The sequence below is a fragment of the Halichoerus grypus genome, chromosome 5 (genome assembly GCF_964656455.1).
Source record: "Halichoerus grypus chromosome 5, mHalGry1.hap1.1, whole genome shotgun sequence".
NCBI lineage: Eukaryota > Metazoa > Chordata > Mammalia > Carnivora > Phocidae > Halichoerus > Halichoerus grypus.
The window spans coordinates 136973503-136990180 of NC_135716.1; the positions used below are offsets into that span (position 1 = coordinate 136973503).

Below are 16678 nucleotides of genomic sequence, written 5' to 3' on the forward strand. Positions count from 1 at the left end.
CCTGGGGAGCAAAGAATGGCCTGTACATTCCTAAGAGGGTAAGGGGAGGGGGTGGTGATGGTTAAGAGAGAAGTTGGCTCTGGGTGTAACTCTGCCAACTGTTGCAAGTAAAGGGAGGGTGGTCTTTTACGTGAGTTTAGGATCTGGTTACCTTTAATTCACTCCGGAGCCCATGTCTTGCACTAATGGGCATCTGTCAGCGAAGGGCTCCTGTTTCCCCACTTGCCTCAGATGGTGGAAGCAAAGGGGCAAACAGCAAAGTGGACCAGTCAGCCAAAAAGAAACACGCCAGGCCTCTGCAGCTGGCCTGAGGGCTTCTCCTCAGGCCCAAGGCATGGTGGAAGGACTCAAAACCAGGAGGAGACTCCACCTTTTAAAAGCCCATTCTGATTAGCCTCTTTTGCTCCATCCTTCCAGGTAGCAGGGGACTGGAATAGGTTCTGCAACCCCTCTTAGAAAAACCCACTTTTCACACTTAAAATTGAGTTTTTCAAAACCAAACCAAATACTGTTGGTGTTTGGAAGAGAGTTGTGTCTCTGTCCAGAAGCCATTAAAAATACCAAGTAAACTCCTTACATTCCCTTAGCTCCTTACAGTTTATAAAACATTTTTCACTGACACCAACTCACGTAATCCTGCAAGCCCAAGCATCAGGTGGACTCCTCATTCTCATTGTAGAGATAAAGAAATGGAGAGACTCAAAGAAACCAAGCAGCTTGTCCAAGGTCACAGTCACAAAATGCCTTATCCCTGATTGAAACCCCTTCTGCAAGGCCTCTCTCATTCCATTGCTTCCTATCATCCCCTCCCATGAAATAGGCACCCCACCCCCTCATGACTGGGCCTGGGCACCCTGAGAATCTTCTTCCAACAACCCCCACCCCCCGGCCCAGAGAGAACATTTACTAATTCATGCTGCAGTTTGCCACCATTCATGCTGCAGTTTGCCACTAGTAGGGTCCAATGGACTCATGGCTTTGGAATTGGGTTTCAGACCACATTCTCTCCAGACAGTTCTTCAAGGAACCCACGTTAAAACGCACCCCTCACCCATTAACCTTTCACGTTCCCCTCACTGCCAAGACTCTTCCTATAAACCATGTAAAATAAATAACCTCAAATATAACTCTTAATTGCAACCAAGTCGATGTTTCCTCATCACTAAACTTTATTGCTTCCCAATCTTTAAGACAAACTTCCCTCGGGACTCTGGCCCTTTCAGGAGACAGGCCGAGGAAGTAGCTTCTCCAAGATTCTACCTGGATGTCCCAGGCCCGGAGGATGAACAAGGATGTCAGGGTGTTCAGAGGCTTCGAGACAAGGAGAGGTCTCCGAGAGCTGGGGCTGGACGGTAGGAGACAAAACCCGTTAAGTTTTCCATCTGCTCGTCGCCCCCTACAGGCCACATCCGCCATCGCAGCGAGAGCCCATCATCGTCCGTGCAAGCATCTTGCTCTAGTCTAGGTTCGTATTTCCCTGGACCTCCGGATTCACCCATTTCCGGAGGAACTGCGTGCGCGGGCCCCACTCAGGGACTCAGTCCTGGGGAAGTTCTAAGGACTACAGACCTCGGAACTGGATTGACTTTCTAGAAATGAGCGCTGGAGGAGGTGGAAACCAGTTTAAATTTGTGTGTAGCCGAAAGCTAAAATTCTCCCCCATAAAAATCAACCCGCTTCCTTTTTTTATTACAAATAAATCTGCCTAAGTGGAATAAAAAGCGGATATCAATCGTGTTGCCTTTAAATCTCAATGTAAAAGGGGATTTCAGTGTCTTTCGTCGCTGGTGCCCGCGTTCATATCAAATGTGAGTTTCAAACCGCCCCCCCAACCAAATGTTTGAGTTCATTATATATATTTGCATTTTCCCTTCTGCTCTAAACCTTCGTGGTTTAACAAGCATAAACCAAAAAGAGCTTTTCAAAGGGGTACAGCCAGGTCTATCTCCAAGACGTCTGCCAGCACTTTAAACAGCCGCTGTCCGGTTTGGAGTCTGGATCTGGGAGTCTCCTATTCTCCAAGAAATAAAGGAAAGGGACCATCTCCAGGCTCTAGTTCAAGGTTGAGAAGTGACTAGAAGGAAAGTTGCCGGCGGATCCCTCCTCCTCTACTCCCTGCTGCCTAATGCATCGCTGGAAAAAGCCCTGCGGATCTCAAGCGGCGGCTTGTGGCCGAGTGTCAAGCTGCGGGCTCAGGCTCGGCCGGTATTGCTGCTATGCGTGGAAATATGAGCGAGTAATTTTATAAGTAACAAAGGATCAGGGATGGAATGAGGCCTCTGTTATCCAATGTCATTTAGAAGCCTTGGATCAGCAGCTTCTTGAGGCTAAAAGTGAATTCAAGAAGCCCTGCCTTTCCCTTTTCCCAGGGGTGTCAGCTAAAATTAGAAATAACCTCTGTGTTTGCACAAATCATGTACCATTTGCTGTTTGTGTAAAAACCGATTAGCCAGACACAACTGTGAAACAACTTGTTACTTTTATAGCTGCAACACACAAACAAATTTAGATCCGTTTAGTTTTCCTTGTAAAAGGAGATTAGAAGGGACCCGCCCGGAGACTGTGTGGTCCATAATCTCTTCTCGGTGAAGGTTACTGTTGCGCCTCTCCGCCGCGGTTGATTATCAGGTTCTTGTTTATCAAGTTAAACTATCTCACCCCCGGCAGCTTGTTTTATTTTAGGACCCTGATCCAGGAGGAATGTTTACTCAGGACACAATAATGTTTACTGTTTACCAGGAAAACAGATTCGGTATTTTCGAGGACGTGTCTTTCAAAGCGACTCCCTAGCCCACGCCGACAGCAGAGAAATAAGGGTCGAATCCGAAGCCGGAAGGCATCTCCACGACCAAGAGCCGAGGTGGACGCCACCGACAGGGACTGGCCCTGTTTTGCAAGCAGGACGCGCATAGGGCCGAACTGACAGCACGGCTACCGGTTACAGATTTAAAAAGCGATTTCGCAAAAGTAATTGTACAGCTAAATTAATTACAAAATAATTAGAATTGATGCCATTTGAGGATATGTTGGTGAATGGGAAACGGCCTTCCGCGTCTAGATGTTTTATTTCTACCTTAATGTTTTTAAGGTTGCAACAGCTGAAATGCACATTAAAAATAATCTGCGAGGACATCTCCCCATTCCTGCCCTATGATCTCTCATTTCCCACTAACCTAGACTATGGTTTGTTTTTTAAAGTTTTAAAAAGAGGGGAATAAAGGGGAGGAGTGATGTGCACCTGTTTTTAAAAGGGTGTTAAGGCCACTATTCCTTGGCCTTCCAAAACACTGCGGGTTGAGGGGAGGAGGCATTCATAGGAATCCTTCAGAAATCAAAATTATGTTGTGGATTTATTATTGCCATAGAAAAGAAATATCTTATTTGAAAATATTATGAAAGATAAGAACTATGTCTTATTGATCAGGTTAATATAGATAATACAGTTCCACTGCAAAATTAAACTGCCATAACATACATTAAAAAAAAAATTAACTGTGTTTATTTACCACTGCCACTTAAGGAATGAAAAGAAATAATTTCAAAAACTTAAGATTTAAATTCTAAAATGGGGGATGTTTGTAATTTACATTCTTTTGAAAGCATAATTGAAATGACCAAGAACTCATATGGAAGATAAAAGTCTGATATTAAAAAAAAAATTAAAAGATTGTGCTGTTGTTTAGATTTAGGTTGGTTTTTTAAAATGGCAGCTTATTTTATCTATAGAAATATCTGGTCAGACTTAATGGATTGGAATGAACGAGATCATCACCAATATCCCAAATTTATGTGAAAACTAAAAGAAAAATATTAATACTATTTAAATTAGGCATATTCTTTCCTTTCTCCAATTAAATTTTTCTTACATTCAAATTATGCATAGCTAAGTTTGAAAGGGTCATACTTGAAACTCCTCGAATTTCTGGTAAAGATAAAATACAAATACAATTTTAAAATACGGTCGTTTACCTCAGACATCTAAATAAAACACTAGGGTGAACATTTTAAAAATTTATTTACAAAGTTGTGTACAACACGATGGAATAACATTTAGAATACCATATATATTCATTCATATATAAACAGACTTTTATAATAGAATGACACTTTTCGCCTTTCGAAAATTTTTCATATTTAAAATCTCCCAACGTCTCTATACATTTTTTTTCTCACATAAAACTGCGGAGAGTGAACCTTCAAAAAAAATGAAAGTTCAGAGCTCTAAATCTACTGAATTTGTTTTTTCTTAAAAAAATAAGAACCCCAAAAGGAAAGTCAATAATTTTTATACAAATATGTACAAAGAATTTCCCTCCCATCCCCACGGTACTGACAGCAGGAGCCGTCGGGGTACATTTTTGGAAAATTCGGTTTTCAGTTTTACCTGTACGGAAAGCTATTCCCGGCGGGCGTGCGGTGAGATTGCTCCGCCAGCCTAGGTGTGCGCGAGGGGGTGGAGGCCGCCGAAGGTCGGTGTTGAGGGGTCGGGGGGAGGAAATGGAGGAGAGGCAGAGTCCGGGATTGGGCAGGGGGGCCGGGCCCGGGGCGGGGCGCGTAAACTAGAAGTGCAGCCGCCGCCCCAGGCCGCCACCCGGCCCTCGGTCCCGGCCATCGGCGCGTCCCTATTGAGCGGGCCACTTTGCTTGCGCTGCAGCTGCGGCAGCAGCGGCGGCCGAGGCTGCGGGCTGCAGGAACTGTCCAGAGAGCGGCACGCTCAGGATGGGCGCGATGGTGGCCGTCGTCCGGCTCAGCGACAGCGGCTGGTGCGTGGCCATGAGCGCCGCGGACTGCACGGTCCCGGGCGGCCGTAGAAAGGACTGCGCCGCGCTGCCGCCCCCACCGCCCCCGGTGCCCCCAGTTACCCCGGCGCCCCCAGCGCCCGCTGCCGAGCCCCCGGGCGCCGCGGGGCCCCCGCCGATGATGTTTTCGATGCTGAACGACGGCCGCGCGCTCGGCTCGGACTTGATCAGCGACGCCGTGGTTCCCGCGGCGCCCGCCGTGCCCGCGGCGGCCGCGGCGGCGCCCAGGCTGTTGAGCTGCAGCTGCAGGCCCGGGCCGAGCTGTGAGCCGAAGGCGGCCGCTTTGCGGCCCAGCTCGCCCGAGGGCAGCAGCGGCACGGCAGGCGGCAGCACGGGTGCCACGGGCGGCAACGCGTAGGGGTACTGGAGCGCCGCCGCCGCCGCCGCGGCTGCCGCGGCAGCCGGGTGAGAGTAGGCGCCGGCCGCGGCCGCGGGGTGCAGGCCGTAGGGGCGGCCGTAGGGCCCCGCGGCGCCAGCCGCCGCTGCCAGGCTGTAAGCGCCGAAGCTCTGCATCATGAGCGCCGTCTGCTCGCGCAGGTGCTCCTGCTGGTGGCGCTTGAAGCGTTTCCGGCGCCGCAGGAAGCTGCCGTTGTCGAACATGTCCTCGGACTGCGGGTCCAGGGTCCAGTAGTTGCCCTTGCCCGGGTTGCCCGGCTCGCGGGGGATCTTGACAAAGCAGTCGTTGAGCGAGAGGTTGTGGCGGATACTGTTCTGCCAGGCGGGGAACTTCTCCCGGTAGTAGGGGAAGCGGTTGCTAATGAACTCGCAGATGCCGCTCAGGGTCAGCTTCTTCTGCGGGCTCTGCAGGATAGCCATCGTGATGAGCGCGATGTACGAGTAGGGCGGCTTCACCAGGCTGTTCTTGGGCTTACTGGGGGCCAGGCCTCCCGCTGCACCGCTGCCCGAGCCGGGCCCGCCGCCGCTCCCGCCGCCCTCCTCGCCGCCGACGCCGCCCTTGCAGCCGTCAGCTTCGGAAGCGCCCGCCTCGCCCCCTGGCCCAGCGCCGGCTCCAATCGCCTCTTTGGGCAATGCCAGGGGCTGTTGGTGCGGCGGCTGAGGCTGCCCATGATGGGGTGCCGCCGGCGTCACCTCGTCCGCCTCGTCCAGGCGCAGCTCCGGCGGCCCCATGGGGCTATCGCAGCCCGCGTCGCTGTCCTTCTCCTCCAGCCCGTCGTCGCCCTCGCCCACCACATCGATGTCCACGTCCTCGGCCGTCAGCACCGTCTGGCCGGACATGTCGCTGGCGCTGCCGCCGCCGGAGAGGGTCATCCCTCCTCGGGGTTGGTGGCGGCGGCGGGGAAGGAGCGGCGGGCGATGGGAGTCGTCAGGGTCTGCCGCCGAGCTCCGGGGAAGGGGGCTTGGGTGCTCCCGAAAGATGGGAGACTGGGAGAGGGGAGGGGGACGTAGATGGTTCGGGGCCCTCCCGGCTTGGCTCACACTCGGCAGCCCGGCATCGCGCGGCGCGGGCGCTGCCGTCCGCCCCCCGCGGCCGCGCTCCTCAAACTCCTGCTGTCCCTGGCGCTCGGTACTAGGCGCTCGATGCCGCTCCGGGCCACCGCGGTTTCTCCACGCCGCGCCCCCTCACTTCGCCCGCCTTCCTCGGCCTCTGGCCCGGGCGTGGAGAGCAAGAGCGGTGCAGACGGGCGCGGGACGCCGGGCGCGGAGCAGCTCCGGAGGGCGCGTGCAGGGGCAACGGGGGGAGGGGGGGTGTCAGGGACGCCGAGCCCCCGTAGTCGAAAGTCCCGTTTTAAGGACTGGCCTGATAGATTACTTTCTACTTAAAGATCCAGCGGGAGGCGGGGCCACGTGACCGCGCGTGACGTCAGGGCCGCCGCGGAGCCGGCCAAACTCAAGTTGGTTCAGGGAATTGTCAACAAAGGGACGAGGGACACGCAACTCAGCGCCGCACGGTGCGCCAGCATCCCGCGGGCTCCGAGGGCGTCCTGGCCCGCCCCGGGACCCCAGCCTAGGCTGGAGCCCCGCTCGGGGGTCGAGGGAGCCTATGGGTGTGAGTGCTGGAGGGTGGGTGTGAGCGAGCGAGGGCGTGGGCCTGGGAGCGTCCGCGGGACCCGGCAGCTCTCGCTGCCCTGCCCTCCCTGCTCCCTCTCCCTTCCCCCTTCCCCCCTTTGCCAACACTCTTTAGGCTGGGACTGGGCAACGTAGAACGAGATTCCCATTCCATTTTTTTTTTTTTAAAGAAAAATTTAGTAGTCTCTGTTTTGTTTTTTGGGTTTGATTCTTTTTAGCTCTCGAGTAAGAGCTGCGCACCCGACTCCGTTTTGCTAATTAGACTTCAGACCCCCCCCCTCCTGCCTCAGTGCTCTTTAGGCGGAGACACCTATTGAGGGGACAAGTATCCTTTACCCCCTAAGCCAAACCACCCGGGTCCTGCCTTGGCTTTCCCCGCTCGATGTGGGCGTGTTATATATATATTCCCCACACACACACCCCGCGCGGCCACAACAGCATCAGCTGGGGTTCCCGAAGGTCAGAAAATAGTTATTGATTAATCTATTAGAATAGTTGCCGAGAGAAATAAAAACGACGTAAAATAACAGTGAACCTATAAATAAAGAGGCCGTAACTAGCTGCTGGGAGTTGTTAAACGACTTAGCATGTGAAAAAGTCGGAAATGAGGCGCTGGGGAAGGAGCCGGGAGTCAGCGGCCTGGGTAAGTCGAGTGGCGCGGAGAGGAGGCTTCCGGGCCTCTCTTAGACGCTGCGCTCGGGCTGGGAAGGTAGAACAACGCCGGGAGCTAGCGAGGTGGCTTCCCGGGCCGCGGGGCCCGGCCTCTTGGAAGCGAGGGGCGGCGTCGGGTGTGCGGGTGGGCTAGGCTCTCCGTCCCTGCTAACTAACGTGGATTCTTTCCTCTTAAGGCTTAGGTAAATCCTCCAAGATTTAACTTCCGCGGAAACCAGTAGCAGAGCGGGTGGAGGAGGCGAGGAGGCGGCTAGTACACACCGAGTTTCCTTGGCGAGGAAAATCACTAGTGGTAGGAAAGGCTATGGGGATTTAACTGGGATTGGGGGTGGGGGGATCACAAACCAACCACGGGTGCGTGGCATTGCCCGTGCGCTTGGACCTCGCACCTCGGAATAGTGCTCCTGACCCGGTGAGTCCGCGATGCGCCACCTCTCTCCTCCTCAAGTTTTAGGCCGCCTGAAGGCGAGCTGCAAGCGCCTGCCGGGTGTAGCGGGCTCCTTGAACCCAAGCCCTGTCTCAGCTCGCCTGCCGGGTGTGGCGGGCTCCTTGAACCCAAGCCCTGTCTGTCTGCTGAGTACTGGGAGGAGAATGCCGGCCTCACCAGAGGAAGGAGAACAAGGGGAGACGTCCGAGAGGAAATGGTGAAATATTTACAGAAGATGCTAAGAAACCGATTTAATTCTTGGTGGACAGTGGTGCTTCTGATACCCTCAGTCTGTGTCTCTCTCACCTACGATTCCCTCAATCCTTGGCCTAGGAAAAAAAAAATCCGTAAACTTACTTCATTATAGGCAGTGAGGCACACAGATTGACTTTCATCTCCATTAGGTAATTTCCTGGATACAACACTAGCCCATTGGATCTCCTTTTCGCAGAAAGTTCTGGTTTGTGCCGGGGATGGGGTGGGGGTGGGGGGAGGTGGCAGTTACTCCATCCTGAGACACCCGCGAAACTCCAAAGTTTTTTTTTGTATCTAAACGATCCCTTGTTGTACCTGACCCTAAAATGCATCTCTGAGTTGATTTCCGCAGCTGCACCTTTTTGTGGCCCCGCAGGTCCGAACCATTTGCGATGCCATCTAGACAGCCCTCCGCGAAACCGACCCGAGCGGCTCGAGCTGGCAGCCCACCACTGCACCCGGCTGCAGAGGTCGAGGCTGCAACTCTCCGAGCAACCCAATACTTACAAAAGGAAGGTCGAAAGGACAAAAAAGAACCCGAAATTTAAAATTTGCCCAGTTTCAGTTGTCCAGCTGAAGTGCGAGGCGCGGGCTGTGAGCCCTATCGCAGCCCAGGAGGCTGGACCCGCGTGGCCGCGTGCCGTGTATGTGTGTATGTGTGTGTGTGCGCGCGCGCGCGTGTGTGCGCACGTGAGCGCGCGCGGGAGTGTAGCGGCTCCAGGGGCTGCCCTCGGTAGTCTTCTTAAAGTAGCCTCCAAATGAGCCTAATTTCGATTCTGCTGGCAGCCAGGCTGGCTCTCAGGACTCCCTCGGCGCTGCTGGGCGCTGCCTCGCCCTCCCTCGGCCAAGACCTAGCCTGATCCGTCCATTCCCCGGTGTCTCACTGGAACCTCCCTGGGGGAAGGGGTGGGGGGTGAACAACTCCCAGCCGCCAGTTCCATTTGTTGCGCTTTTTTCATTCGACACAATAAAAGTCAAATTAATTGATTCATACCATTAATTACGGCGCGTAGCGTGAAAAGCAACGCTTCCCCTCGGTTAGAGATCTATTGTGCTAATCTCTTGTTCAATCAGTGTTACCATCTGATGCCGGGTCTGGCCCTTACAGAAACTTTTCGACTCGATTAGCTAAATGATGAGACGTTGCAGGACCTACTGGCTGCGGCACCGCCGTCCGACGCCCGCGCCGGCCCAACCGCTTAATATCGATTTCCAGCGGAGGCAGCGGATTTTCCCGCGATCACTCTCGACTGGGGAACCTGCCACCGTTCTCCCCCTTCCGGGCGGACAGTGCCACCAGCGCAACCTCCCGGGACCCGGAAGGAGGCAAAGCGGCCGCCCAGGTGGGAAGCCGGAAGGTTCCCGCAGTTCCCGCTGCGGGACGCCGCCCAGGCGGAAGGGCCGGAGTCCGTAGCGGTGGCAGGAACCTGCCCTACGCTGACTAGATTTTGGGCTAAGTAAATCCTGTTTGCCCCGTAATTGCAGTTTGCAGCTAAGAGCCCACAAATCGTCAGATACTGCCAAGCTTCAGGACAGAGCGAGACTGAAGAGGCGAGACAGCTACAGAGAGAAAGTGACACATTAGTGGGGGAAAGAAAAATGTGATAGAGGGAACGGAAATATTGGGGGGAGGGAGATACGTGGATAAATATATTCTGGGTCGCAGAGGGTTACTGGGAGAGATGGAAAGAAGGAGGAGTACACACACAAGATTATTACGAGTGAGAGTAACTACTTGGGTCACAACAAGCAAACTTCCCTGGAGGGATTTAAAGAAGATGGCACCAAGCTGTCTCACCTGTTCAAAGGTTTGAAACGTTTCAGCCAAAGGAGAAGGGAATAAGTCTCTCTCTGTTTCTCCTGGGGCCGGCGGAGTCCGTGGTACACAGGTGGGGCAGCCACCAGGACGGGAGCCGCCGTCGAGGGCGGGGTGGTGGTGGAGGGGACCGAGTTTCTAGCAACAGGAAACAAGAAAAGTGGAGTCCGGATCGATAAGAAGGAAATTGAGACGTCTTGGGGTAGGGGCGATTTAATGTGTTCTGGGGGGTGAGATGGGGGTGGGGGAGAAGTGGATGGAACAATTTATGACGGAGAAGAGGAAGTTAATTACAACTCAATTTGGGTTCTTAGCTGGTCAGCACGGGGGGAGGGGGCACGGTCAGAGTGTGTGGGATGCAGGAATGGCCCACCTACCCCTTGCCAGGCCCAAGCGAACCCAAGTGCTTTCTTCCTCCTCCTTTAAGTCAGAGTATATGCCAGTGGCTTGGATAAATCGTTGGCCCGAAGTGAGACAGAATCCTCATGCCCGTGCGCGGGTGCACTTTTCTTATAATCCGGGAAGATGGGACCAGGTTCTGCGCCGTGAGGGGAGCATCCCCCACCGAGAGCAGCCTCCCTCTCTCTGTTGCAGAGGGAACGAAACGTAGGTAGAGCGCATTTGGAAAATACCCCTCCTTTCTCTCCCCTCCCGCCCCCACCCCCAAGAACCAAAGTCGGCTCCTTCTCGACAATCTTCATAGATTTATTAAACTATTATCAGCCTCTACCTGGATGGCCACCACCGAGGAAGGTGGGACTGGCCGAGATGATACCCAGGTCCCCAACCCACCCAGCTTATTTCTATTTCCAAGTGGGTGGGATTTTAAACGCACTTCCCACCAACCTTGTATATGTCTCCAGATCTACTCGCGGTGAAAAAAAAGGGGCTAATTTAACGTTCTTGTTTGGATTTTCATCTTAAAACTTCATTTACTTTCAAGGTGTCCGCCACTCCGGGCCCATGCCAACAAGTGCTTATAAATGGCGAAAAACCAAAGGGAAAGGAGGAGAACGAGAGAAAGAGAGAGAGAGAGAGAGAGGATGGTTTCGAATTTATTTATATTGGAAATGTATAAACATCCATTCTGTAAAAGGCAACACGTTTAATTAACGATGAGAGAGCAGTTAGGGGCAGGAAGCTAGTAAAATTGTGTGATAAATTTATGGCATTGTTAGCGTGCTTTTAATTATGGCTATTATGTTAATTATTTCACATTAGCATGGAGTTATCAGCAGCATGTCAGATTTAATCAAAACGAGCCTTTCTCTCAAAAATTGTTCTTTTCATCCACGAGGAGAAAGGTCCTGGGCAGGATCGGGGCTTAAAAATGACTTGGCATTGAAAGCTCTAGTCTTTCCGACACGGTTTGGAGCGATGCGGCCGGGCCCGGCTGACGGCTGGGTCCCTCCAGGCTACCGGCAGCTTGCGGAGGAGCCGAGGGCTGGGTTTTTAGGAATTCACCATTTTCACCCCCTTCGGAGCCGACACTTCATCATATGGGATCATTCTGTCAAACAATATGCTGCTGCTCATTTTTATCTGTCCCACTTTACAAAACCCCCATTCAGCCCGCCGAGGAGCAACAAAAGCCTCGCAGCGGCGCTGCGGCCGCTGGCGGCCACTGCCCGCCCGGCGCGCCAGACTGAAAGGCAACAGGGGCCGAGGAAAGCAGGCGGCGGGCGCGCGCGCCCCTCGTCGTCCGAGGGAACGCGGCCTGCCGGGGCCCGCGCGCCCAGGTGACCAGCCCTCGGGTGTGGTCGGGGCGGGACACGCCTCTCCCAGGCCCGCGCCCGCCCGCGGCCTTCCCGCGGGCGCAAGGCGGTAGCACCTTTCTCTCCCCGAGAGCGACTCGCCCACCCAGGCCACATCGATTTCTTAATCACTGCCGATCGATTTATTGGGAGCAAATAAATAGCGCGTTTTGGAAATGTTTCAATTGTTGCCTTCATGGATGGGGCGCTGACGCGGGCGGGCGCGCAGGGCCGAGGGACGCGCGCCGGAAAGGGCTTGTGGGAAAGTGCGGAGCGCAAAGGCCGAGCGCCGCTCGCCGCGGGAGTCTTGTGTATGCGCGCGCGGGGCCGCCCACCACAGGTACCCCTGCGCCTCCATCTCGGGCGACGCCTCGGCCTCCTCGAGGGTCCGGCTTCCTCCTCTCGCAGTCAGCTCCCTCTGGCGGCGGGGCGGGCATGAGCTCAGCGCCAGCCTTTCCACCTTGTCAGGTCCAGGCAAGTTCGCCCGGGGTCTGATTCCTTAGTAAAGTTTTGCCTCAGGCCACCGAGCGGCCCTGAGTCCAGTCCCTGGGACGCTCGCAGGTAGAGGCGTCTCGGGCCCAGAGCAGTCGCTGGCCTTCCGGCGCAGGACCTGTCCCTGGTTCAGGAGCGGCCTTCCGGCGCAGTGCCTCCCGTCCCTGGTTCAGGAGCGGCCTCCAGGCGCAGGACCACCCGGGCCCCCGCCCTTCCCGGCACAGGGCTGTGGACGCGCCAGCTGTTGCCTTATTTTTAGCGCCATTCCATTCGCGCGGTTATATTTAACTCGATCCACTCCTCCTCCGAGGTCGCTCGGACATCGAATTCTCTACATCGCAGCCTTGGCCCGCCCGCCTTGCCTCAGGGGCGGGCCCTCAGGGGCAGACTGGAAAACCCCTGATGAAGAATCTTTGACATCTCTGGAGTTTGGCTAAGGGAGGAGAGGTTGAGAGGGCTGGTTCTAGGAGCAGTCGCTACCGCGCCGGCCTGCACACCAGGAGAGGTGCAGTCTTGTGTGGGGGAGGGGAGTATGGCGAATTAGCCAGTCCCTAGGGAAGGATTCTCTGCGGGGAGTATCGGGTCCACTTCCTTCTTATGCACGGCCCAGAGTATCTTGGTGACCTGGAAGACCTCTTACAACTCTGCCCTTCAGAAAGTTTATGATTTTTTTGTATTCATGCAGAAATCCCCTCTCCTCCCTACTCCCAAACACAGATTCAATAGGGTCCTTAAATTTGAGTAGTATGTTGGCTCAGTTCCAGCCCTGTCTTTCCTTGACAAAATCTCAAGACCATGACATTGACTCAGTTACTTCCTGGGGAAAGGACCCACTTAGATAACACATAGAAATACCATTCTAATACATACTTTACTCACTCGTGTCAAACTGAATTTACAAACAACGCTAAAGCCACATACCAAAGGTACACATTCAAATGTGACATGACTTGGGATATGGAAACACACTGTTAAAATTTAAATTCTCCTTCTAACACTTTTAAAGAAAGAACTTTCTTAACCTTTGGTCCAAAGTGGGTATTTCTGGTAGCCTCTTTCTGTAGATCTCCCTACAATGTGTAGAAGGATGGAAGTCATACAGCTGAATTCAGGGGGAGAGGATTCACAGTTGACCCTTGAGCAACAGGGTTTGAATTGTACAGGTCCTCTAATAGGCAGAGTTTTTTTCCATAGAGTACAGTACTATAAATGTATTTTCTCTTCCTTATGATTTTTTAAAAGGTTTTATTTATTTATTTGAGAGAGCGAGCGAGAGAGCATGAGCAGGGCAGGTGGGGCAGAGGGAGTGGGAAAAGCAGACTCCCCGCTGAGCAGCAGACAAGGGGATCCCAGGATCCTGGGATCACTACTGGAGCCTGAGCTGAAGACAGACGCTTAACCGGCTGAGCCACCCAGGCACCCCTTCCTTATGATTTTCTTAATAACATTTTCCTTTTTCTAGTTTACTTTACTGTAAGAATATAGTACATAATACATATACAAAATATGTGTTAATTGACTGTTTATGTTATTGGTAAGGCTTCTTGTCAACAGTAGACTATTAGTAGTTAAGTTTTGGGTATGTCAGAATTTATTCCCAAATTTTCAACTGCTTAGGGGTGGGTGCTCCTAATCCCAGCATTGTTCAAAGGTTAACTGTATTTAACCGTATAAATAAATGTACATATATTCATTTACTCATTTGTTAATACTATATAGAACAGTTCTAGACTCTGGAAAGTCCTAGGGAGGAAAAGAATTAAATTCAAGGTTCCAGGGTGATAAGTATGATATGATACCTCTATATGATAGAGGTAGACAGAGCACTTAAGAGGTCTCAGTGGGTGGGAAATGAGAAAATATGAAGTTTTCCAATACAGAAGATATTACTGACCAGCTAGCTCTAATGTCAGGGGCATTGGGGACAATTAGGGAGGAGTAAATTAGAACCTGGGACACTTTGGGAAAACAAAGTACTAAGATGCCTAACGGTACTTCTAGATAGTGGGTACTTGATACTGTACTTGGATAAAGGGTACTTGGTCTCAAGGGAAATGGGGAATAGAGTGTGACAAGGAAACAGGAAGAGGGAAGGTTTAGAATAAAAATAGAACTTTGCTTAGAAATTTGGTCTTCGGGACGCCTCGGTGGCTCAGTCGGTTAAGCATCTGCCTCCCGCTCAGGTCATGATCCCAGGTTCCTGGGATGAGTCCCTCATGGGGCTTCTTGCTCAGCGGGGAGCCTGCTTCTCCCTCTGCCTGCCATTCCGCCCTGCTTGTGCTCTCTCACTCTCTCTCTGACAAACACATAAAATCTTAAAAAAAAAAAAAGAAAAAAGAAATTTGGTCTACATCCAATATGACCCATTTTAGATTACATGGAAGTGCTTTGACTAACACGTGGGAGAAATTTACAAGGGAGCATAGATAAAAGGAGAAGATCCAATGGAAGAGCCTGACAGGGAGAGACTATGGAAAAAACTGGCTGATAGGCCCATCTACTTTTCTAACCTTATCATATTAGTTCATCAAGGGTGAGGCACTGGAACTACAGGGGTAAATGAGGTAGGCTCCACTTTTACAATGTTAACTCCACAAGGTCAGGAATTTTCATCTGTTGTGTTCACTATTGTATCCCTGGCCTCCAGCTGAAGAAATGCGTGGAGAGTGGGGTGAAGGTTGGGGGTGGTGGTGAAGGTGGGGAGGGGGAAGTACATGCTCAATATATATTGGCTAAATGAAGGAATCAGTAAGGCACAGCCCTACTCTGATGGGTGACTTATTCAAGAAAATCCATAGTTAAAATATAGTGTGATGAATTATAAATACTTGTAGAATGTTACAGGAGTGCAGAGTAGACATACCTAACTCTGTCTGGAAAAGACAAGGAGTGTGTAGGAAGGTTTCCCAAAGGAAATAATGCTTGAGCTGTCTTGAATGATGGTAATTGCTGTTAGGTGGCTAAAAAAGAGGAACAGAGTTCTAGGCAGATAACAGAGCATGAGCAAAGACACAAAGGAAACATAAGGAGCAGCGTATAGTTTAATATGACTGAAATAGGAGGTGGGAGAGTGACTGGAGTTGATACTAGAGAGCTAGACAAGAGTGAAATCATGAAGATTCCTGAATATTGTGTGAAAGAGCCTAAAGGTGATAAGGAGTCACTGATGGGTTTCAACTTTACGATTGGCATGATCAGAGTAAGATTGGAACAATCTTTTAGGGGCATGTGAAGGATATACTAGAGGGAGTAAGACTGGAGGTAGTAAACAGGCTATTTCAGTTATCTCAAAAGTGATGAAGATGTGGCTCAAATAATTGGCAGTGGGACTGGAGAGAGGGGATGAACTGGAGAAGGATTTAGGAGGTAAAATTGGTAGGACTAAGTGTCTGATTAATAAAGGAGAAGGAGTTCATGGAAACTCCTAAATATGAAGTTTGGGTATCTGGAGGAAATTTTGGGAGAATATAGATGGAGGAACATTCTCTAGTCTCTTGCTCCTCAGTCATCCACATGACTACCCATTGTCTCCTTAAATATCAGAGCATGACAGTCACTTTCTGATCAAAGACCTCATTGTTTATAGAAGAAAATCTAACTCTTTAGGAAAGTATTTTAGGTGTGCCATGATCTGTCTCCAACTCACTTTCCAGTTTCATTTGTACTCCATGCTCCAGCTCCATGAGACTGTATACTATTCTCAGGACACACCATGAACTCCATTATATACCAGTTGTGTGACTTTGAGCAAATTCCTTAGACTTTTGTACCTTATTTCCTCATCTGTCAAATGAGGATAATAATACCTTCTTTGTTGTTGTAAGGATTAAATATACCCAAAACACTTAGAACAGGTTTAACACATACTTTAAAAAAAAAATTTTTTTTTTTGAATGAGTCATGTCTTTGAAACACCTTTTCCTGTTTTCTGATTGAAAGACATAGTCCCAGCCTTCTAGGAATTTTCAGTTTAGTTGTAAGAATAAGAGAGGCAGACATTGTAAGCCCTTGAAGGTAGAGATTGAGAGGCTTAGATTATTATAATCTTTGTCCTGAAAGTGACTATTGTAGAATTTTGAGCATCCTGGGAAGTGATATGACTGGATATGTGGTTTAGCAATATCACTCTGTCATCAGTGTGGAAAATGACTGAAAGGAGGAGATGAGTTTAGTTTTGCATATACTGAGTTAGAGGTGCTGGTGGAATTTCTGAGTAGAGATAATTAGTAGGAGAGCAGTGCTGTCTAATGGATATATAGAGTGAGCTATAAATGTGAGCCATGCATGTACTTTTAAATGTTTAATAACTACATTTTAAAAAGTAAACAGAAACAGATAAATTGATTTTAATGATACATTTTATTTAGCCTAATATTCCTAAAAATTTTGTCATTTCAACATGTATATGAAAATTTTTGAGATATTTTCCATTCAT

The 16678-nt window shown here is 51.0% G+C and overlaps 1 protein-coding gene and 1 long non-coding RNA gene across 2 annotated transcripts; one reads left to right on the forward strand and one right to left on the reverse strand.

The window, feature by feature from the left end:
* Positions 1 to 4622: 4622 nt before the first annotated feature.
* FOXD3 (forkhead box D3) lies at positions 4623 to 6369 on the reverse strand. The gene has a single exon (XM_036091366.2). The coding sequence runs from the start codon at positions 6066 to 6068 to the stop codon at positions 4623 to 4625; it is 1446 nt and encodes a 481-aa protein (XP_035947259.1). The 5' UTR covers positions 6069 to 6369.
* A 343-nt stretch (positions 6370 to 6712) lies between these two features.
* On the forward strand, positions 6713 to 9108 carry LOC118535128 (uncharacterized). The gene is made up of 3 exons (XR_013447573.1): positions 6713 to 7470; positions 7676 to 7911; positions 8558 to 9108. It is a non-coding gene; the product is annotated as an uncharacterized LOC118535128 (long non-coding RNA).
* The last annotated feature ends 7570 nt before the right edge of the window (positions 9109 to 16678 follow it).

Bases quoted from the DNA above. Each gene is read 5' to 3' on its own strand.
- FOXD3 (XM_036091366.2), bottom strand. From the start codon at position 6,068: ATGACCCTCTCCGGCGGCGGCAGCGCCAGCGACATGTCCGGCCAGACG.